Here is a 20,185-nt window from a genome sequence, read left to right as displayed (position 1 = left end):
GCGGCTCAACGAATTGAATCTTAAGCTCAGCAGTACCAGGTATTCCCGAAAGTGGGCGGGATCTGTATCACCTACACGAACAATGGCGCTACCGCCGCCAGGAATTTGAATTTTCGACTGCCAGGTAAGAAAGCGTACAGCTAATGTAATTGTTTGGTAAGTATATGTGAAACCTTATTCTATCATTAAAATATCATTTTGTTCTTACAAGGAATAAACCTTTGGTTTTAACAATAGGATAATCTTCTAGCACCAGTGGGAAACTGGTTAAAAACCGTTAAAGATTGTAAAGCAAGGAATCTTTTGCATCTGGCAACCTTTACATCCACAAGGTGAAAGCTGATCACCGACCAAGTTTGGGACCTCATGACGCATCAATCGTTCTTTGACTGCATTGGAGAGTAGTCACGTTTGCTCTCCTTCCCAAGCCGTTTGCTTTGTTTGCCCGTTATTTCTTTGCTTTTTTTTTTTTAGTGTGTGTGTGTGTGTCTGTCTGTCCTGTAATCATCCATTCCTCTAAGAGTTCCAAACCTTGTCAATGTATGTGTTCAGGAGTTCAGGGATTTCCATGTTCCAGGTTTTTTACTTCCTCTGTTACCCTATTTGACGTGCAGTAGGTGCCGTGCAAACTTTTGTACTATCCTTAATCCATGCCCAGAATGTCATTCCTGGCCTGTATCTCAGTGGAGATCTTGTCCTGCCTTGGGAAAGTTTTTTGCCTATTCAAGCAGACATTTTGGCTTCTCCTTCTTCCAATAGTCTTCCTCCTGTATCTATTGTTCCCATGTCCACGACTTTTCTTCCATTTATTCGTCTCTGGAAATAACGGGCAGTGCACAAGATATTTTTATATTTAATGAGGCCCCTTCTCTTGTGGGAGACAATCACACTCCCTCAGGAGAGGAGGCTCCCCCTCCATCTTCCTTTGGTTCAGATTTGAATTCGAACAAAATGGCAGCAATTTGGGTATTCCTAGGCCTACGGGGTTCACCCTTTTTGGATAGTTTGCTGGCTCATTTCTTGTCTGCTTGCCAGCCTCCCCCAGTCCCACCGGTAGTTCCCCGTCCTCCTGGCCTACACTATTTTGGTATGTGTGTGACACCTTCAAGTGGGCTTGAGCCATCAACAGCGTCGTCTGCTGGGTCGCTTATTATCTCCCCGCCATTGTGGTCATTGGCATGTGCTGCCATGACTAATTTCGTGACGTCACTCCCAACTCGTTCTCAGCCTGTGACGTTGACTGTGGTGTCAGTTCTCCCTCCGTTTCAGGCCATGATGTCATTACCATCCACATCTCTGTCGTCAGCTCAGCCTCCCTTGGACGTGTTCTTTCAGGTGATGTGTGATAAACTGGACTCTGTTTTATGAGAGATATGCAGTTCTCCCTACACAGAGACAGCACAGAAGAGGGAGCATTGCCCTACCTACTCTCCGCCTAGCGGCACAATTGTCAGATGTTGGAGGATTCAGGACATTGTTATTTCTTATTTCAAGAATGAGAGAGGAGTACTTGCACAAGAGTCAGAGGTCGGAGGATTCAGGATTTTATTTATTCCTTCAAGAATGAGAGGTGTGTTTTGCAGTCTTCTCTACACAGATGTGTCTCCATTGCACGTACATGTATGTGTTACAGTTTGTGATGCCCCACCCCCCATCTCCACAGTCTACTAGAGTGCGCCGTAAGAATGATAAAGCGCCGATCAAGAGTTTGAAATTGCCTTCCAATCTGTTGTCTCCGGCAACCTTTGAGATTTTTCATAATAGTCATCTCGTGGCTTTCATAATAGTGATCTCGTGGCTGTGTGCATGAGTCTTCGTGCGGCTGTGTATGTGAGTCGTCTCATGGCCGTGTATGTGAGTCGTCTTGTGGCCGTGTATGTGAGTTGTCTTGTGGCCGTGTACGAGTTGTCCCGAGGCATTGTACGTGAGTCGTCTCTTGGCAAGTACGTTAGTCATATCGCGGCTGTGTACGTGAGTCTTCTCGCAGCTGTATATGTGATCCATCTCAGGATTGGGAACGGGAGGCTTTGCTTGTCTGTGTACGTGGTACATCGCACGGTCGTGCTCATAGTTTTCCTCAAGAAAAGGTTTGTGCAGCATCTCCTGATCTTGAGCCCTCTTGCTCAGAGGTTTCAGACATTCGGGATGCCATTTCTTCCAGTGAGAAATGTAATGCCCAGCTCTGTAGGGAACCTCTCCAGTGGCTATAGAAAAGGACGAGGTTCTTTCTAGACCTTCCTCCTCACGTCATTGTTCTCCTTTGCCGGGGCCAGAGGAAAGGAAGAGCAATGAGTTTCTTGTCTTCTTTATCGGAGGTTGTTGATCTCCTCTGTAAGTTCAGTAACCTGGAGAGGAGGACACGGGCTCCATCTTTGATGACCCCTACTAGCATAGAAGCTTTGCTTGGCCCAAAGCAGGATTCTAGAACTTCATTTGAGCTTCCACTTGTGGGAGATGTGCAGTCTATTTTGAGACCAACAGTCTCGGCTGATTGAGTATTCGCCAAATACTGAATTTGCTGACATGCAAACCTCTCTCTGGAGCTGTTGTTATTTGCAGATCCCCTATTTGTTCCTTGTGACATCTGGCAACCCCTCTCTGCCTTGAAGCAACATGGCAACGTATCTGGTATTCTTCTGCGTGAGTGAACAGTTATCAAAATATTGTCTCGTCTCGCTGTGCACGTGCATTTTCTGTGTTTTTTATGCCTATTTCTTGTGTTGTTTTTGCAATGGGCAAAAATAACTTGCCATCCCAAGAGAAGATAGCTCAGATAATCGCCTTACATAGTTAATGCCGCTAATAAGGATATTATGGACATTGTGGGCTTGAATGTCATACGCTTCAGATTTGGGTTCGTAAGTTCTAAGATGGGGCTTCCAAGAAAATAACAACCCATGCTCCTCGTGGCCACTGTCCATGGAAAATAATTGAAGCTACAGAGGCTCATAAAGAGAGAGGTGGCTAGGAATCAAGAATTAATGTGTTGGAGAACGTCAGTGAACGTACAAGATGATTGTGTTAATTCCACCTTCAGATTTTGTGAGTGGGTAACCAGATGTTCCCCACGCCTCACCCTTAAGCAAAGGAGGAATGTGATCTCTTTTGGCAAGAGACAGATTGAGTGGGAGGCAGAAATGTGGAAATGTGTTCTATGGACAGATGAAGCCATGTTCACAGTGATAAGCAACAGTTTGAGGGAAGTTAAAAGGAAGGTTGGCAGTGACCCAAATGACCCCAAGTTCATGCAGCATTCCATAAAACACCCCCAAATATCTAATGGATTGGTGTTGTTTGTCCTCCTATGGCACCAGAAAACTCGTCATATTGCCAAGGAATCAAACTGTGACCAGACACGTACTTTGAACTCCCTGTGGACCACTTGGAAAATCGATTTGAGACTAACAGCGGTGACTTCTTTTAGCAGGATGGTGGCCCTGCACATACTGCAGGATTAATTAAAAATTATCTTGATTGGGGGGATTTAATTTCTTCAAAGAATGGCCAGGCAACTCGCCAGATCTGAATTCAATTGAGAACTTAAGGGGGATTATGAAATCTCAGTTACAGAACTGTGATGTCTCCTTCATTCCCAAGCTTGAGGTCGCACTTTGTGACATCTGAGATATCTTGACCCCAACTACTGAATAACCTGCCTCTTTCACTTCCAAATTGTCTACAAGCCATCATTAAGGCCAAGAAGGCTGGACGAAGTATTAAATTTACGTAAATGAAATAGTTATTTTTTTTAAATATTTTGTATTCATATTTCACCTCAAACATAAGTATACCTATTGTATTCACGAATACTCTATCAGCTGAGACTATGTTAACCCTTAAATGCCAAGCCGGTATTTCCGAAAGTGTCTCCCGTATGCCAGAAGCGTTCGCGAGTGAGCACCGAAGCGGAAAAAAAGTTTTTTTCAAAAAATCACAGCACGCTTAATTTTCAAGATTAGGAGTTAATTTTTTGCTCCTTTTTTTGTCTTTGCCTGAAGTTTAGTATGCAACCATCAGAAAGAAAAAAAAATAGCATTATCTTTTATATAAATATTGGAATATATGACAGCGCGAAAAAAATTTCATATATAATTGATACAAATCGTGCTGTGAACAAAACGGTTAAAGCTAGTGAGTTAATTATTTTTTCGTTGTATTGTACACTAAATTGCAATGATTTTGGTATATAACAGATTGTAAAACAATCAAAGCAACACAGAGAAAATATTATCACAATATGATGCATGAATTCGTAACGTGCGGACGTAAAAAATAGCTGTTTTCAAAAATTCACCATAAATCGAAATATTGTGCTAGAGACTTCCCGTTTGTTGCAAAATGAAGGTAATTGGTTGAATATTACTATACTGTAAGTGTTGTAGCTTACAATTGCAGTTTTCGACCATTTCGGTCGAGTTAAAGTTGATTGAAAGTCAAATTTTTTCTATTTATCATTATTTATATGGAAATATTTCAAAACTAATAAAAGCTATAACCATAGGTTGTTTTTTGTTGTATTCTACATGAAATTGCACACATTTTCATATATAAAACTTTATGTAACCGCTAATTTAAAATGGTACAAACATTACGACAATCGGACAAAAAAAATGTATGATTTTTTCGGAAGTTACCGCGCGGACGTAAGGAAGAAGGTATTTCATAAATTCACCATGAATCAAAATATTGTGCTTGAGACTGCCAATTTGTTGCAAAATGAAGGTAAATGATAGAGTATTACTAAATGTAATAGTTTTAGCTTACAATTGTGTTTTTTTACCATCTCGGTCGAGTCAAAGTTGACTGAAGGTTGAAATTTTGGCACTTATTGTTATTTATATGAAAATACAGTGGACCCCCCGTATTCGCAATCTCCAGATTCGCGGACGCACACATTCGCGGATTTCTGTGGGGAACGTTTCCCTGCATTATTCGCGGAAAATTCGCGCATTCGCGGTATTTTTCTATGATAAATATCCACAAATTCCTGGTTTTTTGATGAATTTAATCATAAAATGCACTTTTTGTGATAAAAGTATTAAAAAAACCAAGTATGAAAATTTTTAGTGGGTTTTTCTTGAGTTTTAACTAACAAAATAGGCTGTTTTTAGCATTTTCATAGGGGTTCCAAACATTCGCGGGAACTAACTATTCACGGGGGGGTCTGGTACACACCCCCGCAAATACGGGGGGACCACTGTATTTCAAAAGTGATAAAAGCTACAACTATGAGTTGTTTTTTTGTTGTATTCTACATGAAATTGCACACATTTTCATATATAAAACTTTATGCAACGGCTAATTTAAAATGGTGCAAACATTACAACAATCGGACGAAAAAATGTCTGATTTTTTTCGGAAGAGTTATTGCGCGGACGTAAGGAAAATGTTTTTTTCATAAATTCACCATAAATCAAAATATTGTGCTAGAGACTTCTAATTTGTTGCAAAATGAAGGTAAATGATTGAATGTTACCAGAATGTAAGAGTTTTAGCTTACAATTGTGTGTTTTTACCATTTCGGTCGAGTCAAAGTTGACCGAAGGTTGATATTTTGGCACTTATTGTTATTTTTATGAAAATATTTCAAAACTGATAAAAGCTACAACCATGAGTTGTATTTTGTTGTATTCTACATAAAATTGTGGACATTTCCATATATAAAACTTTATGTAACGGCTAATTTAAAACTGTGCAAACATTACAACAATCGGACGAAAAAATTTCTGATTTTTTCGGCAGTTATCGTGTGGACGTAGGAAAAAGTTTTTTTTAAAAACTTACCATAAATCAAAATATTGTGCTAGAGACTTCCAATTTGTTGCAAAATGAAGGTAAATGATTGAGTATTACTAGAATGTAAGAGTTTTAGCTTACAATTGCGGTTTTTGACCATTTCTGTAGAGTCAAAGTTGACTGAAGGTTGAAATTTTGGCACTTATTGTTATTTTTATGAAAATATTTCAAAACTGATAAAAGCTACAACCATGAGTTGTTTTTTGTTGTATTCTACATGAAATTGCGCACATTTATATATATAAAACTCTATGTAATGGCTAATATATAATGGTGCAAAAATTATGTCAAAGTGACGAAATAATTTCTGAGATGTGTCACTGATGCTTTTTAGTGCGAGAAGAAAGATATTCGCGCTTGTGCACCTGGGTAACGATTGTAAACAAAACAACAGCTTGATTCGTGAACTCCCAGCATCCCCCAAGGCGCGTGATACAAAAGTTTTCGCCTAGTAGGCCTATAACTATTTTTCCGCGAATTTAAAAAAAAAATTTTTTGTCAATGTTTTGTACGTCGGTTCGGCACCCGACAGACAATTTTCATCGACGTTTAATACGTCCAGTCGGCATTAAAGGGTTAATGACCTGTTTTCGGATAGGGATAGTTCATTTCGATCCAGTAAGTTATCGAAGTTCCTCTCTCCTCTCCTGCATCATAGGAAATATTATTCCACCAACGCTGTTCAGGTGATGCCACAGCACCTTAATCCTGATGTGGTCTGCCTTAAGCCTGGACTAACTCTGGATCAAAAAAGGTCTGAGTGTCAATTGCTTTCCTCCCAGGAGGCCTCCATTATGGAATCTTCTGTTTCCTCTGTCTTCCAGACTGTCTTGGTTAGACTTATGGTCCACTGTAGTAGCCAAGATAGCTTCATGCTGCTGCAAAATTGGTCTGTTAGCTCTACCTCATTTATCAGACTCGTACAGTCTGGGTCTAAGGCCATTTTGTACCTAGGCCACCTCAGTGGGACTTTGTGGGGTAACCTCCTCATGGGTAGAAGGGATGCAGCCTTATCGAAGGTAGCGAGAGCAGTAGATTCAGAGTCATAGTGGCTCTCCATAATGGGGACCTCCTAGAGTTGCAGTCTCTCTTCCTAAGAACACAGAGTATGCGATTGACCATAGGCGGGCAGATGCTAAAGATAGGCTAGTCCACCAGGCAGTATCAAAGTCAGGAGTTCGTTCTTGTCCTCCTCCTCTGCTACCTCAACAGCAAGCTAGACTGTCTCCCCCCCAGGAAGCAAACCACGCGTGCATCTTTTGTGAGGACGTCTCTACCTTCTACAGCTTCTGGGTCAAGACAACAACAATGCCCCTTTCGGTCTCCCCCCTACAAGCCAGGTAGGGGCACCAGAAGCAGGGGCAGAGGGGGTCGCCAATAGAGAGGGCGCCTCTCCCTTCCCGGTGCCAGGGGTGGGAGAATGCCTGGCAGTCTTTTGGGCCAAATGGCAATTGTACAGAGCAGAGAAGTGGATAGTAGATGTTCTTTGGGTCAGGTATCTCCAACCTTTTGACTTTCCTCCCCCTCTCTCAGAGAAACCCCTCCTCCACTTGACTTACAATTAGAGTTCTCTTAAGTTCCTAGCTCTTTGAAGCAAGATTTTGAAGATGATGAACAAGGGTGCAGTGGAAGAAGTACATTATCCTTCTGGTTCCAAAAGCCACAGGTGATTGAAGGCCAGTGATAGATCTTTACACACTGAACCTATTCATCAGGAAGACAAGGTCCAGGATGGAGATGCCCTAGATGGCTCTGGCAGCAGTAAGGGAATGGCTTTATGCTGTCAATAGACTTAAGGCTGTGTACTTCAAGATCCCAATTCACCCTTCGTCCAGGAAGTTCCTTTGCTTCAGCCTTGGATAGCAGGTCCCGCTGGTATTCACAAGGGTCTTTGCCCTAGTCTCAAAGTGGGGTCATGCTATAGGGATTCGTTTACTGAGATACCTTGACGACTGGCTGGTCTTGGCAAGTTCCAGAGAGAAGCTAGTTCAAGACAGGGATCAGGTAGTCAAGTTTTGCAAGAGCCTGGGTATTGTTGTAAACCTGGAGAAGTCCAGTCTGGTCCTCAGCTAGAGGATTCTGTATCTGGGTATGTCCATAGGTACAGTATTGTCGAGGGTTTTCCCGTCGGACAAGAGGTTACAGAAGTTCAGGACAGTGGCATGGTCCTTCTTGTCACAAGCCAAACAACCAGCCCACCAGAGGCAGTTCTGCTTGGTATCTTGACATCCCTAGAAAAGCAGGTCCCTCACTGTCGACTCCACCTACGTTTTCTTCAGTGGAGGTGGAAGGAGCTCTGGTCCCGGACGGGCGATTCCCCTTAACAACAAGTACCACTTTCAGACCAGGTGAGAAGGGACCTACGTTGGTGGTTGGATGATCAGAATTGTGCGATAAAAGTCCCTCAATTGTCCCCCCATCCAGCCAGGCGCCTCAGGGGCGTGATCAGTATGATCTTGATCTGCCACCTCAGTGGCAGCGAGTTCGATTCTCTGGCGTTCCATTGAGATGTTAGAGATGTGTATTTCTGGTGATAGAAGTTCACTCTCAACGTGGTTTGGAATTCATAAAAACACCATGCAAACAAAACCAAAAAAGATTATATCCTGTGTTTGGATGTGTCCATCATTGGTTGGGGCGCTCATCCCAAGGACCTTCTGGCTTCAGGTGTTTGGAGTACCGAAGACAGGAAACTGCACATCAATGTCTAGGAACTAAATGCAGCCTTTCTGGGACTCAAGGAGTTCTGGGAGAAGGTAGAGGGACATTCAGTCACTCTGATGTCGGACAACACCACAGTGGTAGCCTATGTCAACAAACAAGGAGGGTTAGTGTCTCTCCAACTCCACTCGTTGACAGTATAGATACATCAGTGGGCGATTGACAGCTTGGTGGAGCTCGTAGCCAGATACATTCCTGGCAAGAGAAATGTAGTGGGCGACAAACTAAGGAGACAGAATCAAGGCAAGGAATGGTCTCATCAGGACATTGCGATTAGGCTATTTCTTCTTTGGGAAAGGCCCATGTTAGATCTCTTCACAACCCATATCAACAGGAAGCTAAAGGTCTAAATTTTGGTTGCCCCAGATCCACTGGCATTAGCAGAGGACGCCCTTCAACATTATTGGAACAATCTTGGTGTTTATGCCTTCCCTCCGTTTTGCCTGATCCATCAAGTCCTGAACAGGGCAATGAGCTCTCAAAATCTCAGGATAACCTTAGTGGCTCTCCTGTGGCCTCAAGCAGTGTGGTTTCCAGTCCTGTATCTGCTTTCAGAGGTACCGTGGGAAATTCCTCCATGGCGTCACTTTCTTTGCCAACCTCGTATGGAAAGGTTCCACCAATCAATAGAGCCCCTGTCTCTTCACGGCTGGAGACTATCAAGTATCTCCTGCAAGCGAGAGGATTTTCTAGCAAAGTACCGGGCCACATGTCTGGCTATCTCGGGAAGTCTTCATCAACAGTTTATCAGGGCAAGTGGGCAGTCTACTGTGATTGGTGATATCGAAGGGGTTTCTCTCCACTTGTAACCTCTGTTCAGCATATAGTGGACTTCATCTTTCTCAGGGCTGAGAAAGGCCTGTCCATTTCGGTTGTTAAAGGTTACAGGGCTGCATTAGGGTTAGTTTTATGCCTAAAGGGCATAAACATCACTTCATTCAGGGAGATCTCTTTGTTGTTTAGGAGTTTCGAGCAATCCTGTCCACCCAAAGAGCTTGGGATCTGTCCCTTGTGCTCGGAAGTCTCGAGCTCCATTCGAGCTCCTAGGTCGGCCATCAGGCAGAAATCTAACTGAAAACAGTTTTCCTGTTGGCCTTGGCATGTTTGAAAAGAGTTGGAGAACTTCTTAGCCTGAGTTATGATGTAAAACACACCAGGGGTTGGGGGTCTGTAGCTTTCAAATTTGTCCTGGAATTTGTTGTGCATGATGACAGATTTGCCTCATTCTCAATTCCCTCACTGAATGACTTAGTGGACAGTGGCCTGCAGGAACTATGGCTTTGTCCTATCAGATCAGGCATATTCCTCACTCCTTAGTTCTGTTGAGGAGACTGTACACCCTACGGCGCATGACATCAGAGGCATAAGTTCCTCTCTGGCTTTTAAGAAGAACATGTCTGTTCATAGAATTTTGAATGCTGGCTCTTGGCTTCGTCAAACCACGTTCACTTCCTTTTATTTGAATGATATTGCCCACAGGTCCTTGGACATGTTTTCCTTGGGCCCTGTGGTGGCTGCCCAACAGATTGTGTAGATCATCTAGTCCCTGACAGGTCAATTTGTATTTTACCTATGATGTTTGTGTTGTGGAAGAGAGAATGAGTGAGTTGGCTGGTCTTTCTTTCTTCTTGTTCCTTTCTTTTTCCTTTGGGCAAGTTGGAGAATAGACACATCATACTCTGGAACTGGTCTGATACAGGTGAGTCTGGTAGTCATACTGCTGATAGTTATTTGCTATGTTCCTATACAATAGACAAATCTACTTCTCTGTAGCATATGCTACTCCCTCTAGCAAGGGAGTGGGTGAATGGTAACAAATCACTGTGGCTTGAAAGTTTCTTACTGGAACGGACAAAAATTTCTTCTTATCTTTCACCAGTGCAATGAATCTGGCCATACCTCATTGTACTGAACCCAGCAGGATGAGTTTTTAGGTAATCATCTACCTATTCTCTAAAAGGCTATGACCCGTCCTTTAGAATACATTCTTCTAAGAAGGATGGTTCAGGATACTTCTACCTCCAAGTATAAGTCTGTCCTATTGTTAAGACTGAAGGTTTGCTGCGTGTATGAACAAATGGCAAATTTTTAATCAATTTGCATTTTCATAGCTTACAGACATGAGGTCTTAATGTTATACTGCCCTCCCTCTCGTTTACTGGGTTGGAAGAAAGACTGATGCTTCATGAGGTCCCAAGCTTTGTTGGTGAACAGCTTCCACCTCGTAGATGTGTGGGTTGCCAGATGCCACAGATTCCTTGCTTTACAATATTTGTTTTTAACCAGTTCCCAGCTGGCGCTAGAAGATTATCCGATTGTTAAGACCTCAGGTTTCTAAACTATGAAAAATGCAAATTGATTAGAAATTTGCCATTTTGTACATAGCCTCTTAAAAATACCTAGTACTATCACATGAATAAGAAAAGAAATGCATATCACGAAGATTCATTCTAGAATTAGTAAATCTTTTGTCATGCTCATGTGGTAAATTTTCAAATGGTTACAATATGCAAAATATTTTCAGATTAACCGATTAAAATTTTTTTTCTTAATATTTATATTGCTTAGATTATATTCCATGTTTATATTATTTTTTGTTTTATTCTTTTTGGGATATCATGTTCATGCAGTGTGTTTACAAACTAACTGTGCAGAGCCCTATGCCTGCATCCAGAGCTATCAAAATCTTGATTTCAAATACTCCATCAGCTGAAGCCCCATCCATTTACATACATTGAGACACAATTGGTGGAATGTCAGATTCAGAAGCTTACTAGGTATTGATATCAATGAACTTAAAAACAACATAATAGAACTTATAAAATAAATTAACTGAAAAACTACTACATGCTAAAGAGACAATTGAATGTCTACAGCTCACCAACCAAAACAAGGCCATCATCTCTTGAAATTTGTGAGGCCATATTTTTGTTTATCTTTGTTCAAAATTTGTTAGTCAAAGTTGGGATATGCCTTCAAACTTGGAGTGTCTTTAATGCTGGAAAATACAGTAATCTTGAGTCATAGTTTTAAATCATAGTTTTAAACTCCATTTGCTTTCCTAAAAGATTTCTTCCTAAATGATAGGTGAGCATGGAGCAAGGTAAAGTTTAGGAGCTTGAGCAGGTAGGAAGGTAGAGATTAAAGGAAACAAATGGGAGGTAAAATACAGAAAGCAACGTAGCTGGAGCTGAAGGGTGGTGTTACAAATTGTGCCATATCCATAAAGTTTACCTACTGCAAAAAGTTTCAAAAGTTATCTTGAGTATCTTTTTAGCCCACAATTGTATTGCTTCCTGTTTTTTTTCAGCTGTTTCCTTTACTCCATCTTCCCACCTAATTGTCCAATTGTAGTAAATCAGTTTTATTTTGTATCAATTTTCACTCTTCCTCAAGAAAGAATACTCTGGGATAACAAGGTATCTATTATAACCAGATCACCTGAGTAAGAAAATTCCAATTTGAGCAGAGCCAGCCAGTTGTGTCAAAGTAGTACATTGGTGTAATGTATAGTATATATGTATTAATCAATATATTGCATAAGGAAAATCTGAAACCCCTTGCTTTGGTTTATTCCAAGTACTGGATCAAGAGAATAAATTCTTCATAATTATGATTCTGACTTAATGTTTTTTATTCCATCAGAGGCCAAACAGTCTATTACCTTGGTAGTGTTTCTGTGGGAAGCTGTGGTGATGTTTCTCAAATTGAACATGCTGTTATGGCCGTCTCCACACAAAATAGACAAAGTGTTGCCGTCAATCTTATAACAGGAGAGATTGGTGTACAAACGTTGCTCAAGACAAACAGGAAGGTAAGTTTTTTCAACCATAACATTAATATAAAATCCAAGAATAATCATGATATTTTTTATCCTAAACCCATTAAGATTACAGATATATTGATAATGCGGAATATTGATAATGCGGTATATTGATAATACGGTGATGTTGACAATGTGGTGATGTTGACCATCTTTTTCAAAGAAGTGATTTGGTGAGCAAATGGGTGAGGGAACTCTAACTCAGTACAGTAAAGTGTGTCTTGGTTTCCTTTTGTAACAGGGACAGTGTGGATTTGGTTTGATGTGGGGTTGTGATTCAAGACTTGAACTTTGTATATCTAGAATGCAAATTATTTTATATTTGTGGTTTGGTCCCATGAGACTTTATGCTTTGGTCTTTTGTTTGGAGATTTGCTCTTTAAGTGAGGGTATTGTCCAGAGATCATAGCTGATATGACTGATGTTGCTCTTTCTCCTGGAAGTGTCAGGATCCTAGTCAGTTATGTGAGCTGGGGCTGACACCTGTAACCACTTGCACTCCTCGAATGTGATGTCCTTGGTGACAGGGCCTTTACCTGGTATATTGTGGTTGGTTTGTAACCTTACACTAGGAAATACAGAAACATTTTAGTTCCCATGTGGGATAAGTAGACCAGCTTGGAAGCTAACATATGAAGCCCCAAGTAAGTATGTTTTAAGAAGGACAAAAGGAGTCACATGTACTAACAGCTATAAAATTCAAGAGATTACTGCCATTGGCTGATGGAGAAAGCTGATAGAAGGAGAGAAAGAGAATCAATCTTGATTTTTTCATATGGCATTTCACCACCTTAAACCTTATGTGAGATACTTTTCTATCTTAGCAGAGCTTGGATGGCTTCACAACCTGTTGAGCAGCCACCGCAGGTCCTAAAGAGAAATTGTCTAAGACTGTGGACAAACATCCCTCGGGCACAAGGGATAAAGCTGGTTAGCACTGCCAAACACGTGCCCTCAGTATCTTTGACACTCTGGGCTCCTGAATTTCAGGAACAGAGCAGCACCTCCAACTTCTTGAGAGTCACTAGGGGTATGGAGTCATCCACATTTTTAGACCTAAACACCCACTTTTTGACCTTCCAAAGTCATGACAATATGCTATTCTTGATTACTTAATGTGGATAATAACAGAGTAGTTGGCACTTGAAACTGAGATAATGTCTCATCCTGCACAAGTACTAGTATCACAGAAGCCCCCCTTGGATCCAACAGCGTTTCATCACAATTTTCATCTTTGCTGCTGCCAAAGCTACCAAGGAAACTGTTCAGTCCGGTTACCGGACAACTGAACTAGTGACAATTGAACCAGTGAATGACTGAACCAGTGGACAACTGAACCAGTGTACAACTGAAACAGTGGACAACTAAACCTGTGATAGTGAACCATTGACAACTGAAGCAGAAGACAAGGTAAATCTCTCCTTTTATATGGTTTAGTTGTCTAGATCCATGACTGTATGTTTGAAGCCACTTTGTTCCATCAACTGCCTACTCCAATCTAAATGAACATTCTCAAAATATAAGAACACAGGAAAAAATACCATACTCAGTTTTGAAACTATTGAAGATCTACAACATAATTATGCATTTAATATGGATGAATTAAACAATGCTCAAGATTCATGTCAAACATTGGCCCCAGGCCATGATAAAATATCATTTGAAATGATACAAACACTAGCCCCCATTGCCAAATCATATTTACTAAAATTCTATAAGACCATCTGAATGAAACGTCTTTTTCCAGATAAATGGAAACATGCCATCATTATCCTAGTAAAAGAAACTGTGAAATATTCAAGTAATCATCCAATTGCTGTATAGACCTATATCTTTGACATTCTGTCTATGTAAAATACTAGAAAAAATGGTTAATTCATAACTAACATATGTCATAACCAAAAATTCAATTCTGACACCAACACAATCAGATCAATAGCTGGTCGATCAACCCTTGATCCAGTAAGTTGTCTAGAGGATTACATATATCAAAAAAGGATTCGATGAGAAAAATTTAACAGTGGCAATATTTTTGGACATAGAGAAAGCATATGATACAGAGACACAGTAGTATCATGCAAAAACTTCACTCTGAAGAAATAAGAGGCCATTCACCAATTTTCACTAAAAGTTTTCTATTAGAACTTTCCAAATTTGAATAGAAAATTCTTAGTCATATGTTTATAAATTAGAAGAAGAAATCCCTCAAGGCAGTGTCTTAAGCTGTACTCTATTTCCTTTAGCAATCAATGATATCACAATAAATTTACCAAAAGGAATTAAAAACAGCTTGTATGTTGATGACTTTGCCATTTACTATACAAGTAGCACACTAAGACATGCCCAAAGAATCCTTAATACGGCCATCAGAATATTACCAACTGGGCAAATTCAGTAGGATTCCAATTTTCAATAAATTAAAACAAATGCAATTATTTTCTATGAAGATAAAAGATGGTTAAAACACCAAAAAGTTAATCTATATCTGTATAATACAGAAATTGAATTCTGCACAAATATGAAATATCTAGGAATGGTGTTTGATCAGCACCTGAACTGGAAAGCACACCTCAAATATATCTAAGCAAAAGGCATAAAAGCCCTTGGCTTATTGAAAAAAATATTACATACTAAATGGAGAACTGGACGTAACACCATGCTAATGTTATACAAAGCCACATACCAAATGGGGAACTGGTCATAACACCATGCTAATGTTATACAAAGCAACAGTACTATCTATAATATATTGTTGTTCATAATATATTCATCTGCCTCAGAAGCTACATAAAAATACTAGATGCATTACATCCTGAAGGAATATGTTTGTGCACGGGTGCAATTTGATCGTCCCAATAAACTTATTGTTAGAAGCAGGTATATTACCCCTAAAACATCACCACAACTTGATAACTATGCATAGGGATTTTTCCCCACAAAGAACCAAATATTAATGAATTTACTGCTCTATCATATCTTTCAAAAAGAAATATGGCAAGCACAGAGATGTACCGCCAACATGCGTTGAAACACAGAAGAAAAGGAGATCAACTTATGATCTATACAGATGGATAAAAAAAAAACTCGAGTAGGAGCTCCAGCATTCTCAAAAGATAAATTAGTTAAAATAAGTCTTGCCTCAATATCATCAGTATACACTGCAGAACTCGTAGCCATACAAATAGCGCTAGACATAATATCTGAGAAGAGAGCAATTTCCACCATAATTTTCAGTAACTCACGAAGTGCTATTGATGCTATAAACAAGTACAAGTCTCCAAATCACCTTGTACAAGAAATCCAAGTAAAAACACATCAACTTATTCAATCAGGACTAGTAATAGAAATATGTTGGAGTCAAATACATGTGGCAACTGAAGGACATGAATAATCAGCTCAGTGGTCTGGTTAAACTAAGATATACTTAATTTTCCTATGTTGAAAGTTCTGAGTACAATATTTAGTTCCAACGACGAATCAATGGAAGAAAAGGAAGGAGACACAGGCACACACATTCTAGCATCATGGGGTGTGACTGAGGAAGACGACAAAGCATCTTGGCGAGGAGATGAAAACCCATCCCATGAAGGAAGAGTCGAAACTCGACGATGCTCCCTCTTACTATAAAATAACTTCCACTGCGATTTAAGCCATGCACGACATTCCGGGCAGGGAATTGTTATAGTACAGAAATTAGAACGACACCTACTGCATGTGGAATGGGGGTTCCTAGCCGAAGAAGCCAGGAAACAAGAACACGGGAAACCTTGAATCCCTGGGCACATATGTTAGCAAGGCCGAGAAGACGCAGAGGAAGCCATAATAACACACACACACACACACACACAGGCAAACGAGAGATCGAACACTGGCAAAAACAACCGGGTTGGTCGGAGAGTGAGCAACCGCGTTACTCACCCATGCAGTTAAGAAAGACTAAACGTGGTAGCATGGGGTGCGCGGTCTTTGACCAGCTTTCACCCAATATATGCACATGTTGCCAGATCTCACAGATTCCTTGCTTTACAATCTCCGATTGTTTAACCGGATCCGGCTAGGCGCTAGAAAATTATCCTATTATTAAGACTGAAGGTTTGTCATTATCTGTGACACTGTTTTATATTCTAACTTTCCTTGACCACAAGCTGCTAATACCATTTGTTTTTTATTTTCTGTCAGATTTGCATGTTCAAATACTTGAAAACCCTTAGTTCCTCCTTCAAACATGCTATTCCCCATTGCTCTGTTACACTGATTTTGCCTTTTCACACACAATTAAAAAATCTCATCTTTTCACTAGATATTCTTCCTATTTTAAAATAGTTATTCATTTTATTGTAATCCCCATTAGCGTATCTTTTAGATAAACTTCATCTAGTTTGGATAGGATTATCTTTGAACCCTCTTTACCCTTATCATCTTTATCTATTTCTTTGTTACTAATAGGGCTTTCCCTTTTAAGCTCATTCTTATCTCTATCCCAGATATTTCACTTCTTCTCCACATACCACAAGCCAATCTTCAACTTTTCCTTGCCATCCTTTATACTCACTCTGTATCCTGCTAAATTTCGGACAATCCCTTCTCCATCTTACCTCTCATTGTTCACTATTGGATCCATCCATCTTGAAGCAACCACGGTCTGCTACCACTTGAATATTTTCCTAGCCTAATCTTTCCTATATGCAACAATCATATAGTATTCAGTATACCCACCTGTTCAAGTTCCTTGATCCCAGTATAATCCAGCTTAAGACTTGAACAACACCACAAGACTTAAAACCCACAAATTCCTATAAGACAGAGCAATCTCTCCTAACAGAAACAATATCTCCAAGTACGTAACTTGTAACCAAGTTTCAACACTCACAGTTTTTGCCAAAGTTATATCAAGGTAAATGAGTAAGGTTTTAATTTCCAAAGGCATAAATACCTTTTACTGTTTGAGGTTGTTTTTATTAGAGAGATCCATTAAGCATATGGCTACTTATACTAGGATAATATCTGAATAATCAATTTCAAAATGTAACTGACTTCAAGGAAATGAATGTCTTTAATCCAGTAGTTTTCAAATCAGCTGGCCACTAAACTTTGCTGTCTTATTGTCAAATTTTTAAGTCTGTTTATTCTTAGAAATATGCTTTGATCCAGTCAATCCCAGAAGGGTGACTGTTCTAATGCTTACAGCTGTGATCGTATTACCATTATTTCTGCTATATCAGAACAGAACAATGGCTGTATTAGAAACTTTACTCAACTGTTACTTGATTAAACACCTTGAATCCCATTCTTTCTTATTGATCATCATCAGTATGGCTTCCTGAAGATGGATTTTTGTACAACGGTTCCTTAGCTTAATGGACATTAGGTTTGGGGGTATGGCCTCCCAGGGTTTGGGGGTATGGCCTCCCAGGGTTTGGGGGTATGGCCTCCCTGTAATTAACAAAATATGGAATGTAAGAAAGATTGTAACTATCATTCAGTGTGATGAAATAGAAAACAAATTGTTTGAGAGAGAGAAAAAGTTGCCTAATATGTTTTTTACTTAACGTGATGTATATGTGTACATATATACATGTGTACACATACAGACTGAAAAAAATATATTGTCTGTATTAAGTATTACAACACTTGCTTAAATGAATGTCAGTGATGGTAGTTGAAAGAGAGTCCCGTGTTTCTTAGTTGCACTCTCTTCAGTCTAGGGTACTTACTGGATTATTTAATTCATTTTTTATTTTACTAGACTTTTAACAATTAGTAACAAAATCTGATAATTTTAAGTACTTTAAGTCACAGTGTCAGGGCATAAACTTTTCAAAACTGTACTAAATACTTATTTCTCTTCATTTCACTTCCAGATGATTCTCAGTCATAGCTATACAGAAATATCTTCGTGTGGCAGAAGAAATGACATGCCAGAATATTTTGCCTATATTGCTGGGTAAGTCAAGAGATAGCACTCCATATGATAATTTCTGGGGTCCCGCTCTCAAATAGGTTTACGTACACAGATTGTTTGTTGTTGGTTAGCTCTTAAGTGACAGTTTACTATAAGTGGCTGCCTAAATAAGATTAAAAGTAGTCTGACTTATCAATAGAAGATTTTTCTCCACTCTTCATGGTTGATAATTGAAGAATATTGTAGCTTAAGTATTTGATTTGGAATTAAAGTCTTATTATATGTGTATGGGCTGTCTAATGGACACTATTGAATTCACTAGAGGACGAGTGGATTTACATTGAATTCTGTTCTTATATTATTTTATTAGGGAGGAAATTTTTTACAGTTTATCATATCTGTTTGTGTATTGTAATTTTTTAACCATTAGCCCATTACTTTAACAGCCTTATTCATTCATGCAAAATCTCAAACACCTAAACTACTGAAGAAGATAAAGAAAGATAGCTAGGCATACTAGGTTGACACAAGCACGCAAGGTCCCTTTTGATTCATGGATGTTGATCAAGTCACTCTTTGAATGTCAGCTGATTAGCAGCTCAAGTTAACCTTGATTCCCATACTTCATTAATCTTTTGAGATTACTCTGTCATTTCTGCTTTCCATGTCATGGTTTTTCCGTTATTTTTAATTATTGTGTAATTGGTTTGTAATTTCTGTTGCATAACAATACAGGTTGGAACTCTTTAATCCAAAAACCATGACTACAAGAAAGGCTACAACTGCAACTATGTTGGACTTGGGAACAGAGCTGTCTGTTTTTATGCCTTATTTAATGCAAAGGCATACTACAAACACCTCTTATGCTTTTATGGAATCATACTATAATTCTTTGTTATTGAAATAACCAAAGTTATTTATATACAGTATATACACTATTAAATGTATTAACGGTTATACATGCAATTATTTCCAGGGACACAAGCTGTACCATATCATCTCACTTCACTTGCTATGTCTTCAAAGGAAGTTCAACTGAGCAGGTAAAAAAGATCCAGTGATTTTGAGTCTTCATTTTCTTTAAGCTTATAGTTTATCATGTCCATTGAATTTAGTTGAGGAATTCATCTAACTTGAGAATGTGCTGTAATCATTTTTCTTCATCTTTAAAAATTCAGTATGTATATTTTTAGTTGAGTGTAGTATTGAGAAACTTTTAAAAGGAGTTTCTGCACTCATTAATTTTTTTAGGGCCTTGGGTCTTATAAGTAAACCTTTAGATATGCTTGCTCCATATCTTTACACTCTGAGGTCCATGGTAAGTAATTGTTGCAAAGTCCTGTTTTTTTTCTTTTTGAGACTTTGAGAGCTCAGAGAGGAATTCGTGAAGTTATACCTTAATGGATGGTTTATTTGTAATCAGTTATTGATTTATATAGTTTATAAGACAGCACATTTATACATATTTACTACATTAGTGAAAAGAAATTAGTTCAAGTTTTAGGGCTTGTATTCATATCTAAGGGAAAATTACTCTTCAAAAGATATATCTGAATATTAGAGCAGATTGAAATTCAAGTTGTTCATATACAGAACAAACCTATGGTCTTAGGATTAGGATAAATCTTGCATCACCAGCTGGAACCAGTAAAATAATTAAATAGAATTGTACATGCAATGAACTGGTGGCATCTGTCCTCTGTCACGAGTCAGGTGGAACAGCCACCAACCCAAGCTGAGCCTCATGACATCTTGGTTTTCTTCTTGTTCTTTCTCTCCTCCTTAAAGCTGTTTCTGTTTGTCCGTGTTTTCTTTGTATGTTTCAGTGTGGATTGGTGTGCTTGCGGGAAAGAGTTGTGTTTTCATGGATACCCATAACCTTTTCACTAGCTCCAACTCTAGATCAAGCAGACCTCAGAGGTTGTGCCCCAGTAGGAGATTTC

General features: G+C 39.4%; 1 protein-coding gene across 1 annotated transcript in view; it reads left to right on the top strand.

The window, feature by feature from the left end:
• Positions 1 to 20,185, top strand: part of LOC135212649 (uncharacterized) — a 209,210-nt gene that overhangs the window by 149,682 nt on the left and 39,343 nt on the right. Inside the window, exons 8-10 of the mRNA XM_064246276.1 lie at positions 12,163 to 12,331; positions 18,202 to 18,284; positions 19,219 to 19,285. Coding sequence (XP_064102346.1) covers positions 12,163 to 12,331; positions 18,202 to 18,284; positions 19,219 to 19,285 — 319 coding nt within the window. The remainder of the gene's footprint in view (positions 1 to 12,162; positions 12,332 to 18,201; positions 18,285 to 19,218; positions 19,286 to 20,185) is intronic.

The sequence above is a fragment of the Macrobrachium nipponense genome, chromosome 41 (genome assembly GCF_015104395.2).
Source record: "Macrobrachium nipponense isolate FS-2020 chromosome 41, ASM1510439v2, whole genome shotgun sequence".
NCBI classification, from domain to species: domain Eukaryota; kingdom Metazoa; phylum Arthropoda; class Malacostraca; order Decapoda; family Palaemonidae; genus Macrobrachium; species Macrobrachium nipponense.
Note: the sequence above shows the minus strand (reverse complement) of the source record. Positions and strands in the feature narration are given on the sequence as shown.